Genomic DNA, 19023 nt, shown 5'->3' on the forward strand with positions numbered 1-19023 from the left:
CAGCACTATGTAACTTTGGCTCAATGTCGCCCCTCTCTGGACAAAAGAGGTTAAATGCTCATTGTTTTAGTCAAACAAGGAGGATTTAAGCAAAAACTGTGAATAAAATAACATGTTGAATGAACAAATAAAATAAAACAGACTGTCCTCAGCCTGATGCGTGACTCTCATCTTCTTCACCACAACTCTGTGGTTTAGATTCACTGAGGAAGCAATAATATTTCCACGTCAATGTCAACACAAATTCAGAAGGCGATCAGTGGGTGTGATCATGTGATCGGTGGGTGTGATCGGTGGTGTGATCATGTGATCGGTGGGTGTGATCGGTGGTGTGATCGGTGGGTGTGATCGGTGGGTGTGATCGGTGGGTGTGATCGGTGGGTGTGATCGGTGGGTGTGATCAGTGGGTGATCAGTGGGTGTGATCAGTGGGTGTGATCAGTGGGTGTGATCGGTGGGTGTGATCAGTGGGTGTGATCAGTGGGTGTGATCGGTGGGTGTGATCAGTGGGTGTGATCAGTGGGTGTGATCGGTGGGTGTGATCAGTGGGTGTGATCGGTGGGTGTGATCGGTGGGTGTGATCAGTGGGTGTGATCAGTGGGTGTGATCAGTGGGTGTGATCAGTGGGTGTGATCGGTGGGTGTGATCGGTGGGTGATCAGTGGGTGTGATCAGTGGGTGTGATCGGTGGGTGTGATCGGTGGGTGTGATCAGTGGGTGTGATCAGTGGGTGTGATCGGTGGGTGTGATCGGTGGGTGTGATCGGTGGGTGTGATCAGTGGGTGTGATCAGTGGGTGTGATCAGTGGGTGTGATCGGAGTTGGAGAGGTTCTGCACAGAGGAGTCCAGGCCCAGCAGGGTCCCCAGGTAGCACTGTTCCCTGGGATCCAGCATCTGATCGGGCCTCACGGGGTGGATGATGTTGGCGGGCTGGGGCGTGAGGGTGTCCAGGAAGGCCAGCGCGGTGGCGGCCTGGTAGCCAGAGGCCTGCATGGCGAGGTGGGGTTGGGAGGGCAGAGGGGCCCCGTGCCCCCCCAGGTCGCCCGGTCCCCCCGGGACTCCTGCCATCTGGACCGGCACCAGAGTGACGGGCACACAGACGTTGGTCGGGGCGGGGACGCTCTGCAGGACCGACTTGGGCTCGGCCCGGTACACCTTGGCGGCCTCCTGGTAAGGGAGGGAGAGCATCTTGTCCTGGTGGGGGGGCGGCCCGGCCGGGGGCTCCGTGGTGAACTTGGTGCCGTGCACGTGGTCCGTGTGGTACTTCAGCTTGTCCTTCCTCTTGAAGGTGGCGCTGCAGTGGGGGCAGTTGAAGGGCCGCTCGTCGGAGTGGATCACCATGTGCTTGGTGAGGGTCTTCTTGATGCGGAAGGTCTGGTGGCACTCGGGACATTTGTAGGGTTTCTCACCTGTCACAAGACAACAGGGTTTTAGTACCACATGTAGGGTTTCTCACCTGTCACAAGACAACAGGGTTTTAGTACCACATGTAGGGTTTCTCACCTGTCACAAGACAACAGGGTTTTAGTACCACATGTAGGGTTTCTCACCTGTCACAAGACAACAGGGTTTTAGTACCACATGTAGGGTTTCTCACCTGTCACAAGACAACAGGGTTTTAGTACCACATGTAGGGTTTCTCACCTGTCACAAGACAACAGGGTTTTAGTACCACATGTAGGGTTTCTCACCTGTCACAAGACAACAGGGTTTTAGTACCACATGTAGGGTTTCTCACCTGTCACAAGACAACAGGGTTTTAGTACCACATGTAGGGTTTCTCACCTGTCACAAGACAACAGGGTTTTAGTACCACATGCATAATAAAACAAAATGATATCAAATCCTCATTATCTAACGTGACTCGTCCTCATTGTGACTACTTTTAAGGACTTTATCACAGAGTAGAGAGCATCTTGACTGGAAACATCACTGCCTGGTATGGAAACAGCACGGCACAGGACAAGAAGGCCCTACAGAGAGTGGTGCGCTCAGCCGAGCGTACCACGGGTATTGCACTACCTCCCCTGCAGGTTCTATACAACAAGAGGTGCAAATCCAGAGCCTGCAGGATAATGAAAGACCCTCACCACCCCAACAACAGCCTGTTCCAGCTGCTGAGGTCAGGCAGACGCCTGCGCACACCAGCTACTAGGACAGAGAGACTTCGGCTCAGCTTCTTCCCCCAGGCCATCAGAGCCCTGAACACTGAACTCTCCACACACAAGCACACATGAGCACACACAACACACACATACTCACCAGAGTGTGTCCTGAAGTGCATCTCCAGACTGGACTTCCCCTTGAACTCCTTCTTGCAGACGTCACACTGATGCACCGCGCTCTTGTACCTGTGAACCACCGACACATGTCTCTTCAGGGAGGATTTCTCTCACAAGTAAATATAGAAACACTGAACATCATTCAACCGACATCTTCAACAAGTGCTGGATGTTTGTCATTTAGCGAACTCCCACAATACCACGCGATACCACGCGATACCACGCGATACCACACGATACCACACGATACCACACGATACCACGCGATACCACACGATACCACATGATAACAGACGATACCACACGATACCACACGATACCACACAATACCACATGATAACAGACGATACCACACGATACCACATGATAACAGACGATACCACATGATACCACACACGATACCACATGATACCACATGATACCACATGATACCACATGATAACACATGATACCACATGATACCACACATGATACCACATGATACCACATGATACCACACATGATACCACATGATACCACATGATACCACATGATACCACATGATACCACATGATACCACACGATAACACACGATAACACATGATACCACATGATACCACATGATACCACATGATACCACATGATACCACATGATACCACACACGATACCACATGATACCACATGATACCACATGATACCACATGATACCACATGATACCACACATGATACCACACATGATACCACACATGATACCACACGATACCACATAATACCACATGATACCACATGATACCACATGATACCACATAATATCACATGATACCACATGATACCACATGATACCACATGATACCACATGATACCACATGATACCACACGATACCACATGATACCACATGATACCACACATGATACCACATGATACCACATGATGCCACATGATACCACATGATACCACATGATACCACATGATAACACACGATACCACACATGATACCACACATGATACCACACATGATACCACACATGATACCACATGATACCACATGATACCACACACGATACCACATAATACCACATGATACCACATGATACCACACATAATACCACATGATACCACATGATACCACATGATACCACATGATACCACATGATACCACATGATAACACACGATAACACGCGATCAGTACTCAAGTTGTGAAAAAAAAAACAGGGAGGATGATCAGGGCTGCAGATCTCACGACAGGTTTGGGGGGGACGCAGAGTAGGGGGGTCCGGGGGCATCGTCCCCTGGTAGAAAATGTGTATGATTTAAATTAAGCTTTTAGGAGTATTTTTATACTAGAATTACAGAGTGGGAGTAGATACACTACTCTTGATAGCACATATTCTTGGGGGGGGGGGGGGGGGGGGGGCAATTCATATTTTTCCAAATTTGGGGGGGGGACATGCCCCCCTCCGGGATCTGCAGCCATGGGGATGGTGGATTTTATCATATGGGGACATCATTTGTGCTGATAAACCTAAAAATGTCATCGCATGCAGGCGTACGTGCTCCTTCGCAGGCAATATTTTCAATATGCGCAAACCTGAATGTTGAAATAGCAGTTAATGCCATGTTCATGGATAAAATGACATAAGGGATGGGGAGGGGTGGTGGCCGTTTTAGAAGGGGGATGATATTTACCATTTTTATTTCAGGGGGGGGGGTGCCATCCCCCAACTCGAGCACTGCACACGATACCACGCCATACCACGCCATACCACGCCATACCACGCCATACCACGCCATACCACGCCATACCACGCCATACAAGACTAAAAGGTTTTTTAATGTGAGGGATATTAATGTATAACCAGCAGCACCACAGCACCCTGGTTCACTTGAAGACCACCTTCTGCCCCAGGTGGACACTCCTGTGGTGGACCGTCAGGTGGTCGTGGGTCAGACTTACTTCTGCCACACCTTCTGCCCCAGGTGGACACTCCTGTGGTGGACCGTCAGGTGGTCGTGGGTCAGACTTACTTCTGCCACACCTTCTGCCCCAGGTGGACACTCCTGTGGTGGACCGTCAGGTGGTCGTGGGTCAGACTTACTTCTGCCACACCTTCTGCCCCAGGTGGACACTCCTGTGGTGGACCGTCAGGTGGTCGTGGCGTCTGAAGCACTTGCCACACTCCTCACACTGATGGGCTTTCTCCCCTGCGCGCCGGAAAAACCAAAGGTTCAGTCCACTTCAACAAGGAACTCTGATAATCAAGTTGTACATTGTTTTAATGGGTTGTTGTTAGGGAGGCTCGATATTGGCTTTTTTACCGATATTCCAATATTGTCCAACTCTTAATTTCCGATACCGATATCAACCGATACCGATATATGCAGGGTTTCCACCCAAAAAAACGGAATAATTTCAGGTAACTAATAATTTCACTGGATGCATTCAAAAGGCTTTCTAAATGTAAGCATTATGTAAGACAGTCTGCCTCAGGGCAGCTCTGGCTGCAATTGTAGCTTACCACCACCGGTATGACTGTGTATGAACGAATAATGGACTCTGTGAAGCGCTCTGGGTGCCATGAAGAGCGCTATATAAATCCAAGTCATTATTATCTGTGCAAAATATGATCATTAAAAAAGTAAAAATTAACATTACATATCTCTTGTTGTTGAATTAGACCAACATGCATACTTTTGACAATAAATAAAATAAGAATTGGTTCTTACTTGCTTACCTGGGTAAATAAAGGTTAAATAAATGTTAAAAAAAAAAAAAAAAAAAGAATTGTTTTTTTACCGATACCGATATTTTCCGATATCACATTTTACTGCCGATATCGGCCGATAATATCGGTCGGCCGATAATATCGGACATCCCTAGTTGTTATCCTTACTTGTCTAATTGTTATGATTGTATAATGCTGTGTGACTCAGTTTATGCTACGTGTTTTGCTTAACTCCACGTGTACTCGACGTGACTGTAAATGAGGCAAACCTCAGTTGCCTTTTCGAGTTCAGTTCGGTTCAGTTATTTTTTATTTCGGGCTTTGGACACATAACACCGGTCATTCCATAAATCAAAAAAAGTTTTACCAGCTGCTATTGCAGCATTGTCCAATTGTCCGAAAAGGGCTGAAGGGAGAAGCACTAGGCTTGTCGGGCCCTACCGCTGAAGACTTACGTTATTTATTTTATTTGTAATTTACATACATACATAGTAGATACATATAGTACACATTTCAGTGCACACATATAGTACACATTACAGTACACATTACAGTATAGTATACCTGCAGTATATAATAGTATATAGTACATAATAGTGTATACAGCACATATATAATGTGATGTGAGATATATAGTACATGATATATACAATACAATATAGTACCATAATATAATAGTACATACTGCAAATATAGTTCAATATAATATACAAATGAATTATAATATGATTATATAATGTGATATGATATAGCGTACAGTATCATACGTATTTATTATTATTTATGTTTTTTTAATATGCCATTAAAGCTCTTCTTCCCTTCTGTACCTATCAAAAATTGATTTTTTTTAGTCTAAATTTGAATTGATTTATGTTTTCACAATATTTTTGCTCATCCTAGGGTGGCCCCGTAAGAGGAGATACACATTATTTTCAGGTTGGTTTTCATCACAGGTTTTTTGAAGTTCAATGGTCCTCTGAGGTTGTATCCCCCCTCTTTATCCAGAAATGTGCTTCTTACATTTACCGGTAATTGATTATTTCTTGCTTTGTACATAACTTGCAGTTTAAATAAAGCTTTGAAATTAAATGAAATAACAAAAGGATTTTGCATTACTGTAATTGTGTGTGTGTGTGTGTGTGTGTGTGTGTGTGTGTTAATATGATGAACAGCACCAGAGTGTATCTTCTGATGTTTGGTCAGATGGTCGTGTCGTACGAAGGTTTTCCCACATTCGTCGCACTCGTAGCGCTTGTCGTCGTGGTGGACTTTAAGATGCAGCCTGTCGAAGAAAACAGCGGGTTTACAATTTATATTCAACTAGTCAACCGTTGGGCAATCGCTTCATATTTCCGGAATGAAAATAAGAAAGGAATAGAGACGAGGACGTATAGTAGTGGAATTATGAAAGACCCTCACCACCCCAACAACAGACCCTCACCACCCCAACAACAGACCCTCACCACCCCAACAACAGACCCTCACCACCCCAACAACAGACCCTCACCACCCCAACAACAGACCCTCACCACCCCAACAACAGCCTGATCAAGCCGCTGCGGTCAGGCAAGCGCCTACGGACACACGCTACGAGAACAGAGAGACTTCGGCTCAGCTTCTTCCCCCAGGCCATCAGAACACTGAACTCTCCACTCACAAGTACACATGAGCACACACACACACACACATACACACACACACACACACACACACACACACACACACACACACACACACACACACACACACACACACACACACACACACTCACGCTGCAACCGCTTTAAACAATCACTTTAAACAAAATGTCACTTTAAAGTAAATGGAAAAGTCACATGAAAGGAATGAGGAATATAAAAGTCACTTTAAGGAAAGAACAGAAGTGGTTCTTGTATAGTAAATCAAATCAAATCAAATCAAATCAAATCAAATCAAATCAAATCAAATCAAATCAAATCAAATCAAATGTATTTGTAAGGCCCGACAAAATGTCCCCATGGGCCGGACACGTCTTCTTTAACTCTTTCAGTGCCACTCACGAGATTTCTCGTGTTTTTTTATAGGTGGTTGCTAGCCACTCACGAGATTTCTCGGATTTTTTTTATTTATTTTTTTTTTGCGATCTGAAAAATTATTGCATCACCCGAGCCTACCCGAGTATTGCCGAGCTGCGCCGGTGATCACTGTGGAAAAAAGCGCCCCCTGTCGTCTCCCAGATGACATAAGTGATTTTGGAATGGACTCAATGAAAATGAATGGGGAAAAAAATCCGGTACTCCACATTTTCCAGTTCACTGATCCAGCCGGGGTTACTAGAGTTCATTCTGGAGCCTCAGATCTCCGCGGATCATGGAGAACCACTGTGTCGCGTTGGATCCATACACGTATCGATTTTTTCGAATGGTGATCAGGAATTGGAATATACCAGTTGGATACCATCTGATGTCAGGTAAGGACTCTATGTTATCAGTGGTAGGATAATCAGAGTAATTTTGATGAAGTTATAAGCTGTTTTGTGAAATCTCTTCTTTCGTTTTCACTGTAAAAGTCCGAGAGGAAATCAACAAGGCGATTGTCCGCGCGCGGCCGTAATGTGCGTGCGTGCACGTATAATATTGATCATCTAGCGTTTATTTGAAAACGATTCATAAAAAGGCCGACGAATATCAACGTTGTGGAATATTCCACTAAAAGACGATTTTCATAGAATGCTCCAGAATGAGTTGTTTTTTATATCAAAACGGGGGCTTTTCTAACTGCTCTGAAACGGCAACGACGCGATAAAAAAACAATCTGCCTTCACAGCACTGTCTGGAACATAGTCTTTGATAATGCGATGGGCAGATTAGACACATAGCCATAATTTAAAACATAGATTAGGCGATATTAACGTTAACATTGGCGCGGATGGTGGCATTCAAGCGGTAAAATGGAAAACCAGGCATGGCATTTAAAGAGTTAAACAAGTCAAGAAGAAACATTACAATAAGTCAAGAACAAAACAAGAACACCATAAGATCCAATTTTTTTTAAATAAATGCAAAATAAATGTATAGTTTAGATATAGTAAGCATAACATAATGACAGAGTTAAAATTGTATATTGTATTGTAGTGTACATAGGAACCAGTGCCTTCTCAGGAATTTAGCATGCCTATTTTTATCATGCAATTTTTTTATTTTTTTTTATAAATATGACATAAAATTAGACATACAAGCATTAACAGTAAATATCCACAGTAAGTCACAGGATTATACATTCCATTTGAATCAATATAAATGTAGTTTACGAGATATATACCTAATACTTGCAATACAATCCAATACATACATTATGCTCCTGCTCGCTCTTCTTCCCCCCCCCCCCCCCTCAGGACCCCCCTTGGATAATCCATCCATTATCATTCGTTTTTAACCAGGAATTACAATTCATATGCTAGCCTTTATTCTCTCCACCACTTCTAACCAGATTGCAATTTTGGTTTCACTGACATCTAAAATGCTTGCTGTAGATATCTCTAGATAAATCACATCGAGATAGGTAAGAACCCATACCTTCCGGCACATTTTATCCGGTTGAATCCATCGTGATGCTATCAGCTTTTTAGCAGCTGTGAGACCGGATAAAACTAGTCTCTTTAGCTGTATGGGGGCTGCAACATCATTCAACAGCAATACAGAGGGCTGTACAGGTATGTTCAGAAAAAAAAATTCTGATATCATGCACATCTTATGTCTTACCTGTTTTTTTTTCTCTATGTCTATTTTATTATTAGTATTATTGCACAATCGATGCGGCCATGACCACCCGCATTTCACTGTATGCCCTGCTGGTATGTATGTGACAAATAAACCTCTTGATTCTTAGTCTTAATGAGATAGGAATAGAAACACATACTGTAGTAGTCTTAACACATTGGACGCCAGACCCGAGATAAGTCCCTAGAGTAAAAATAATAATAATAATAATAATAATAATAATAATAATAATAATAATAATAATAATAATAATAATAATAATAATAATAATAATAATAATAATAATAATAATAATAATAAAAAACCCTAGAGTAATAATAATAATAATAATCATAAAAGAATATAATATTAATAATAATAATAATAATAATAATAATAATAATAATAATAATAATAATAATAATAATAATAATAATAATAATAATAATAATAATAATAATAATAATAATAATAATAATAATAATAATAATAAAAAACCCTAGAGTAATAATAATAATAATAATCATAAAATAATATAATATTATTAATAATAATAATAATAATAATAATAATAATAATAATAATAATAATAATAATAATAATAATAATAATAATAATAATAATAATAATAATAATAAAAAAAAAAGAAAAAAAAAAATAGAGTACTAATAATAATGATAAAAACCCAGGGGCGCTCCAGTAGCACCACATAGCGCGCTGAGTGGCGAAGCGGTCGCCCCGGTTCGATTCCCCGACCCGGTGGCCATGTGCCGCATGCCTTCCCCTCTTCTCCTCCCGTTTCACCCTCTCTCCTCTGTCGGTCCTGCGTGGACCAAAAAAGCTGAAAATGCTATAAATAAAAAATTCAATTAAATAAAAATTATAATAATAATAAAAACCCTAGAGTAAATTTTTTTTAACATAATAATAAAAAACCCTAGAGTAAAAATAATAATAATAATAAAAACCCCTAGAGTAAAAATAATAATTATAATAATAATAATAAAAACCCCTAGAGTAAAAATAATAATTATAATAATAATAATAAAAACCCCTAGAGTAAAAATAATAATTATAATAATAATAATAAAACCCCCTAGAGTAAAAATAATAATTATAATAATAATAATAAAAACCCCTAGAGTAAAAATAATAAGTATAATAATAATAATAATAAAAACCCCTAGAGTAAAAATAATAATTATAATAATAATAATAATAAAAACCCCTAGAGTAAAAATAATAATTATAATAATAATAATAATAATAATTATAATTATAATAATAATAAAAACCCCTAGAGTAAAAATAATAATTATAATAATAATAAAAACCCCTAGAGTAAAAGATTGTCTGGAAGCAGGCTGGTCTCAACACGATCACCTGACTCCCCAGGTCCAACAGCCAGAGGGAGAGGTGCTGCCAGAGGGAGAGGTGCTGCCAGAGGGAGAGGTGCTGCCAGAGGGAGAGGTGCTGCCAGAGGGAGAGGTGCTGCCAGAGGGAGAGGTGCTGCCAGAGGGAGAGGTGCTGCCAGAGGGAGAGGTGCTGCCAGAGGGAGAGGTGCTGCCAGAGGGAGAGGTGCTGCCAGAGGGAGAGGTGCTGCCAGAGGGAGAGGTGCTGCCAGAGGGAGAGGTGCTGCCAGAGGGAGAGGTGCTGCCAGAGGGAGAGGTGCTGCCAGAGGGAGAGGTGCTGCCAGAGGGAGAGGTGCTGCCAGAGGGAGAGGTGCTGCCAGAGGGAGAGGTGCTGCCAGAGGGAGGCCCAGAGAGGGAGAGGTGCTGCCAGAGGGAGGCCCAGAGAGGGAGAGGTGCTGCCAGAGGGAGAGGTGCTGCCAGAGGGAGGCCCAGAGAGGGAGAGGTGCTGCCAGAGGGAGGCCCAGAGAGGGAGAGGTGCTGCCAGAGGGAGGCCCAGAGAGGGAGAGGTGCTGCCAGAGGGAGAGGTGCTGCCAGAGGGAGGCCCAGAGAGGGAGAGGTGCTGCCAGAGGGAGGCCCAGAGAGGGAGAGGTGCTGCCAGAGGGAGAGGTGCTGCCAGAGGGAGGCCCAGGCACCAACACTGCCTTTTCTACAAACAGAATATCCCAGGTTATTCAAGTTTGTATATTCTCCCCGCCCTCCCTTCTTGAATGAAATAAAAATGCAATCTCCTCAGGAGAGATACACAGTCAAACGTAGGAAGGTTTTTGTCAGAGCCCCACAAGCTGGTCACAGGCCTCGCCACACACACCTGTAGGAGCCTAACCCTAACCCTCGCCACACACACCTGTAGGACCCTAACCCTCGCCACACACACCTGTAGGACCCTAACCCTAACCCTCGCCACACACACCTGTAGGACCCTAACCCTCGCCACACACACCTGTAGGAGCTGGCGTGACGGAAGCTCTGCCCACAGATGCTGCAGAGGTGTGGTTTCTCTCCGCTGTGGATGCGGAGGTGTTCCCTCAATGCGGTTCTGTAAAAGAAACAACATGAAACAACAACACGACATCCAGGGAGATCCAGACTGCAGTGGTCTTCTCCTGCTCTGAGCCAGATGTTCATGTTACATGTTCTGTTCATTCTTTTATAAAGGTTGTAAAGTAAAAAATAAACAGATTTATAAAATAAATAAATAAATAAAGATTTTGTCACTCTCTCTCTTTCAGCACGACCTTGATATACATTGATCAACGGAGGAATAAAATAAACAAGAATAACCACGGCTGTTTGAGGTTGAAAGTCCGACTTTCTTTTAGGTCTTGGTTCAAAGATGAACTAACGGGCTGAAAGGAGACCAGTCTAATAATGTACAATGCAAAATTCAAAGCAACGTGGCTTATTCAACTTTTTTATTATTCTTTTGGCCTTTTATAGCAGGTCATATAAGAAGAAAAACATACTATGACTAGGAGATAAATAAAAGCGACCACAGTAAACATCACAATGCAACGCATGGGAGCACGAGACGCTGTGGTATTTAGGGATGGGTACCGTTCACATTTGAACCGATACCGGTACCGGTACCTGTGAATCGATACCGGTACCCAACGGTACCTTTCTTAGGTACTTTAGTCTCTAAAAATGTAATCTACCTACCTCAGTTGTAAAAAATTAGTCCAAACTTCAAATTATTTATTATCATTATTATTTATTTAGAACAATTTGTTAATAATATATATATATAATATATAATATTGCACACTTGCGACCGTTTTCGGCTTGCCATTGCCCCGACTTGTTGAATCACGTAAAATCCTAGGTAAGCGTGTATTGTGTACGTGAACGTTGACATGAAGGTGCGGCACACTTCATAGGTTTCGTTTTGTGGTAAACGAAACGTTGACGTAATCTGACTTTATAAATATTATTTTATTTACCGGTAATTATTAAAAAATATAATTGCAATACCGAAATTTGGCACCGGTGGATCTCACATGAATCGGTACTCGTAGTACCAACGTGATTCGGTCGATACCCTTAACACATTGGACGCCAGACCCCCGATAAGTCGGGTTAACTCGCCATCGCTTGGGCGCCAAACCCGAGAAAAGTTGGGTTTTCGATCGTTATTTCTTTTATTCGATATGCCCATTCATAATCCATCGCGGGAGCCTGTGTTAGCATTGGGGATGGGTCTGAGATCGCAAACGTCCAATACCGCCGCCTGCCGCCTTGCGGCCGGTATTGCACATCATTGGAAACTCTCTGGCTTGGGCTGTACGTCGATTTAAAAAGTCCGGTCCGGGTTTTCCTTGTGGGGCATGGCGAGCGGTTATAACGCATGGATTGAGGAGAATCAAACACTCCCGATCCGTGTTGGATTATGTTGGCAACACGATCGACATCAATACTTGGAATGGCGATCAGATAATTGGTATATTCCTTTTGCAGTACATCCTAGTCAAGGTAAGGGCTATATGGTATCAATCTTGCGTTGATCGAAGAATCCCTTCCCTGCGATCCTAACGTATGTGTGTAATGTGTGTGGGTAACGTATTCCGTTGGTGACGATCAAAGCATAGAACCCCCCCCCCCCCCACCCTTTCATGCATGCATGATGAAACATAATACCGATAATATAGCGTTGATTTCAGATGTATTGTTGATCCAGGCGAGGTTTCTAGTGAAATGCACTAAACGCTGCATAGCGGCGTTTCCTGGGATTACACAGAATTACTCTAAAACTATACTCATATTCATCACGGTATAAAACGGGAATGTATGGATGATCTTTATTTTTTTTTTCACAAATTGAACGATAGATACTCGATTTCAAATGGGCAATAGTTGTATATGCATAGCTATGATATTTAACACATTGAGTGCCACGCCCCTTCCGGGAAGTGACCTGGCCTGCCGTCCATTAACCCCATGTAAACGTAGTTGTAGTTTGTAGAGCTAAACCTATATTTTATAGTATAGCTATGGGTCTAATAACGCTGTCGAGTCTCAGTGACTTGCTTCCAGTCAACGTGCAAAAAACAGATAATTTTTTCAACCGTACATTTCCGTTTGATACCATTTTGAATATGAATATATTTTGGTTGCTTCTGAGTAATTCCAGGGAAAACAGCGTTTTTGTGTAATTCAATAAACACGTTGTCATTTTTCGCCTGATTATCGGATCTTCCTGAAATCAACGCTAGATCATCATTATTATCCTTCCTTGTGCACGCATGCAATGTGGTTTAGATCGGCGTGCCCCCCCCCCCCCCCCCCTGCAACCCAACGGCAGACAGCCACACACATAAAACACAGATAGCTTCAATCGCGGTAGAAATAAATATCAGATCAACGCAAGCTTTCATATATAGTGTCCTTACCTGGTATCTGATGTAATGCAAAAAAAATAATCCAATTTCCAGTTATCCACAGCGATCCTGTCTCCGACGTTGTTGGGCATTGCACTTCAACGGGCGGGCGGGGTCAGTAGTCCAAACCATCCCTACAAGTGTGTGTTTTGCCGGAGTGTTTAGGACCAGCTCGCTAGAGAAAAGAAACTAACCCGTTTTCTAACGGGGTGCAATAATGGCCGAAGGCGTTGGATGGCGGTATAAGACCGTCTGCCAGCTCAGACACACTCAGAACAGCATTGCTACAAGGTGCCCCGCTGAATTATGAATGGCAACAAGCGATTAAAAAAAAATACCGTGAGAAAAACGTAGATCTACGTATACCGGCACTCAACGATTGGGGCGACAGAAACGTAGTTCTACGTGAACGGCACCGGAAGTGTTAATATAGTTTTAGCCCTGCAAACACCGGTGCATGTATCCCCGTTCATTACAGCGCTGCTGGCACGCGGCCCACAGTGACCTCTGGCCGCTGAAAGTGTTAAAAGTACCGGATTCGGTACCCATCCCTAGTGGTGCCGATGGTTATGGAGAGTAGGAGCAGATACCGCTACCTTTCCCTCATGGACTTCCCACAAACAAAGCAGGTCCATTTTCTTTTCCCTCCATGTGTGCATTCGATGTGTCTCTTCCTGTTGCCCGAGTCGTTGAACTCCCGGCCGCAGATCTCACAGGGGAACGGACCTGTGGGTCGAGGCAAGAGGGTCACGGTTACAGGGGAACGGACCTGTGGGTCGAGGCAAGAGGGTCACGGTTACAGGGGAACGGACCTGTGGGTCGAGGCAAGAGGGTAGAGGGTCATGGTTTGACTAACTTCTAGTTCCAATATAATGTTAAAAAAAGGTGGCAGCAGTGGGTCAGGAGGTAGATCTGGTCGTCTGGTAAAGCGCTTTGGATAAAAGCTCTATATAAAATGCAACATTTATCCATTTATAAACACGTGGCTGTTCATTACTGTAACGGTGTGACAGATAGAGGTGCACCGATACGCCCAAACACCAGGTGAAGTACGAGAGAGGTGAGTACTATTAGCACAATTCTATTGAATCCCAATGGTTTATCGATCACTTAACAGGCAATTCCACCGCAAAAAACATTTAATTAATATACCAGATTGAGGCATAAACTCTCCATGTGGCAAAGCGCTCTGTGACAGACGGTTAACCCTTTCACTACCACACTACAGACGGTTAACCTTTCACTACCACACTACAGAAGGTTAACCCTTTCACTACCACACTACAGAAGGTTAACCCTTCACTACCACACTACAGATGGTTAACCTTTCACTACGACACTACAGAAGGTTAACCCTTTCACTACCACACTACAGAAGGTTAACCTTTCACTACCACACTACAGACGGTTAACCTTTCACTACCACACTACAGAAGGTCAACCTTTCACTACCACACTACAGAAGGTTAACCTTTCACTACCACACTACAGAAGGTTAACCCTTTCACTACCACACTACAGAAGGTCAACCTTTCACTACCACACTACATAAGGTGAACCCTTTCACTACCACACTACAGAAGGTTAACCTTTCACTACCACACTACAGAAGGTTAACCTTTCACTACCACACTACAGAAGGTTAACCTTTCACTACCACACTACAGAAGGTTAACCTTTCACTACCACACTACAGAAGGTTCTGTTTCGTATACGCTCTCGCTCGGCATCGCTCTCTGCACTATCTCGCATATGTGCACGCGCACTGAATAAAGACCACAAATGTACCTTTAATCCCAATATTCGTCTGACCACACCCCTATCAGCTTACCCATATAAGCAGGGGTGGGGCCACCCACTCGCCTCCTTCTCGCTTTCACCACAAGGAAGAAGTGCCTCGGTAGATCCCCACACTTGACACCATGCTGGAAGAAAGGATTAGGAGCAGCTTTGGGAAACAAGGATACGTTGACATCATATCTTTATTTTCTCTCTCACTATTTTCGAGAAAATACGGCGATATTGTCTTCGTACTGGAGTGTCTGGAAGATGTTGATCATTCTAAAAATCCTCCACCGGTTTTCGTATTGGGAGCACGCCGCTGCATGCTTCTCAACTGCAGTTCCTTGCTGTGTTTGTTGGGGTGAAACCTGTCAGGCCACAGCTGAACTGTCGGACATGCCGCTGTTGTGAGAAGCGGTGCGTTCCAGGTTGGGTGAGTAGTGTTTTGCTGGCAGGCTCCACTTGTCTGTTAGTGCTATGGGGGCTACTTGACAATGTTTATGGAAACCGGCCCCAGGCTAGGGTCCTTTGTTCAGCCACCTAGGCGACAGAAGGCCTTGGTCTGAAGACCATTATAGTTTTAACTAGTGGGCCGCGACCATTAACACTGGTGATCCCTGTGTGTTTTGGACGAGTGGATTCTCTCTGTCACCGTGTTAAGGCCCCATCTTTCATATCCAAATGAGAGTATTCCTTCACGAGGGGATATGTGCATGAATGTGCGATAGCGGCAGATTCATGTTCAAAGTCAGCTACACAGGCCAGTTGGTATTGTGCTGATTCCGTCGGGTGTTGGTAAAATCACCGTTGTGAAGCGGTGTTGACATCTTGTTTTCTCTTTTCTCTTAAAAAGTGAGGAGAGGTTCAGAACGGCGGCCTGTCTGGGTGAGTGTTATGTCATTGTTACAGGTTCAGTTGATAGCTGCTTAGCTTACGGTTAGCCAGTCAGCTGTTAACTGCTGCGTTAGCCTGCTGGGCGCTAGGTAACGTTGGCTTGCTGCTATAGGCCATGGCCTGGCGCGGGGTAGCTTAGCTTCTCGCGCGCCACCGTGAGCTCGCTTCTGATCGCGTGCGTCGTTAGCTCGGCGTCTCGCGAGCAGAAGCAGTAGCACCCGAACGGTTGGAGCGGCCGTTAGCTTGATGCTATTCTGTTGAACGTGCTTTGATTTTAACATGTTTTACACTCTTGACTACGACGTCATCCTTGACAGGGGATGTTTCGTCGACCCTGCCCTGAGCCAGGACGGCAAGGCTGCCCAGTTCGGACAACACAGGAGCGGCTGTGTTCCTACGGTGTCTGTGACTGCACTTCGCTGATCTGCGTTCCGGGTAGGAACGGGTTTGACCAGACCTTATAACACGTCTTCTGGTTTTACTTTTCTAAATGTATTGTGAATAACGATGTTTTTCCCAAAACGTGTGTTGCTGCAATGCATTTAGGATACGTTGCGGGTTATGTGTGAGCTGTTTTTGTCACTGGCAGTTAGCTTCTCCGTGCAAATCGGGATGTAATGATCTGGTTGTTGTGTGAGAAACATCATGGTGTTTATATGTACCGTGTACTCACAACTAAGGTAACTAACCTATGAAGCTATGCTTGGTGACAAGTGAGTAAAAGAATGTTCTTTTCTCAGACTGTGATGACAATGAACAGTGTGTTCACATATTAACAGGTTTTCCTGTTTTAACTGGCCGTATTGAGGGTAAAATAGGAGGATTGTGTTTCCCCCCGGTTCCCTGGGGACTTTTTCATCCTCCTATCAGACATGTTTGTGCACTATTTGTGTCTTTTGTGTGGTAGGGATGCGATGTAACTCTTAGCTTGATTGCTGAGGTTGTGCTAAATCTGCTGGAGAAACTTTATTTTCCTAAAAGAGAAAATGGTTTGGTCGCTGTCATGTGTGCTTAGCAAGGCCTGTGGCCGATACTAATCGAGAATGATGTATTCTCTCATTGTGAAAAAACGGCGTTCCTCTTTTGAGTGTTTTTTGCCATTTTTTGTAGGTGATGATGGGTTGTGTGTGTCATGTGACCTACAACTGGGTTGGACTGGCCACAGAAGCACATGTGTATGTTGGACCGGGGCTCTTAGAGCCCTCTCTATTCTGTGTTTTTCCTTAGTAAAAATCAGATAGCAGGTTAGCTCATGCGCTGTGTGGAGCTGTAAAACGCTTCATAGAGCTGACTATGACTGTGTCATATTCTCTTTTTGTCATTACATCGTATCATGGGTGTGGGGTCGTAAAGGGGTGAACTGGTAACCTTTCCTCTCCCCCTTGTTTCTGTCGGTCAGGGGTACATCCCCTGTCCTTCAAGGTTTCCGTCACGTGGCGGTTCGGCACGTTACGGGGGGGGGGGGGGGGGGGGGGGAGTTTCCTGGTCCCACGGCCTGGTATATTGGGCGTGTGCACCGCAGGAATTCCCCCGCCATAGAGTACGTCACCGTGCGCGTCTCTGTTGGTAGGACTTCCGTGTGCTGTTCAGGTCCATGTGATGGATCTGTTTCAGGGGGGTGGTCAGGGCTCCTCCTCACCAAGCGCCTATTCGGGCCTTCTGTGAGTTCGGACTCCTTCTTCCATGTGAGGGAGTCTCCATCAGAGTACAGAGCCTTCCTCCTCAGATTGTCAAAGTGAGTGGACCCTCTAGTAGGGTCCTGTTCTATTGTATACGTATTCGATTCAATTCGTTTATTGAGTGTGTATGGGTTCAGTGCCTCTTCCCCGGAGAGCCCTAAAACCAATTTTTTACATGGCTCAAGGTGCAATATATTCTTTTCAATCTGTACAGCTCGCGTGGGAAGTCTCTCTGGGGATCCCCGTCTCCTTCCTATGGGAGGGTGGTGGGATGTAAAAATGTGAACATTTTTTACCCCGGCTGTGTAGACTGGGATACATACTGTTGATGCTTCCTTCTTTTCTATTCCAGAAGTGTTGGAGTTAGGGAGTGTCACACCCCTCTTGTCGTTCCCCTGGGCGCCTTGGGGATTCAATGACAGGTCTAAATAGCCTGTTCATTGATGGGGGTGTGTCCCGACGCACGTATAGTGCTAGCTCGCTGTAAACAGGCGATTGACTGGCACGCCTTGGTTGCTTGTGGTTGAAACAGCGTTTTTATAAAGCAACTGAGATGGGGGTTTTTCCTCTTCCGACGACCAGATCCCATGACCTGGGTTGGTTTTTCGACGGATTCTCGTTCATGTCTGGGGGATGATGACGGAATGGATCTGAACATATGTAGAGGGGTCTCACGCCCTTGGGGTGGGCCACCAGGCGCGGTTCGCCCGAACGTCTGGGTGGCGCCTTCTTTTCATGTTAAGATCAACACGCATATCTGCCCTTCTCCTGGAGTAGGCATGTCGGCGTGGTTAGGGCATGGGACTGGTTCTGGTCACGCTGGTCCAGATCAGTTGAACCCGTTGTCCGCCGGGGATGCAGATCTGCTGTTCTGGTACCCTGAGGGACTTGGGCTTTTTTCAGGGGGAAAAATGCCAGGTCGGTCTGGGTGTCACAGGGTTAAGCGCTATGGAGACCCTGGTTGGGTACGTTTTTACTCAGCACTGTCGTAATGGCTTACAGCCATGCCATTCTGTACACGCTCGATCTCGTCGGATCTCGGCCGCTACACAGGTTGGTCCTGGTTAGTACTTGGTTGGGAGACCGCCTGGGAATACCAAGTACGGTGTGCTTAGGGGCTGGTTCTCCATTATTTTTCGCTCCTCTCTCACGCGTGGCG

The 19023-nt window shown here is 44.6% G+C and overlaps 1 protein-coding gene across 1 annotated transcript in view; it reads right to left on the reverse strand.

Annotated features, from left to right (window-relative positions):
• Positions 1-614: 614 nt before the first annotated feature.
• The window catches only part of zbtb41 (zinc finger and BTB domain containing 41), a gene marked incomplete at its 5' end in the record, with an annotated part of 65769 nt that continues 47360 nt past the window's right edge, over positions 615-19023 (reverse strand). Inside the window, 6 exons of the mRNA XM_084333637.1 lie at positions 615-1407; positions 2261-2349; positions 4360-4465; positions 6162-6268; positions 11076-11171; positions 14106-14235. Coding sequence (XP_084189763.1) covers positions 800-1407; positions 2261-2349; positions 4360-4465; positions 6162-6268; positions 11076-11171; positions 14106-14235 — 1136 coding nt within the window. The remainder of the gene's footprint in view (positions 1408-2260; positions 2350-4359; positions 4466-6161; positions 6269-11075; positions 11172-14105; positions 14236-19023) is intronic.

The sequence above is a fragment of the Notolepis coatsorum genome, assembly GCF_963971535.1.
Source record: "Notolepis coatsorum genome assembly, chromosome: 17".
Taxonomy (NCBI): Eukaryota; Metazoa; Chordata; class Actinopteri; order Aulopiformes; family Paralepididae; genus Notolepis; species Notolepis coatsorum.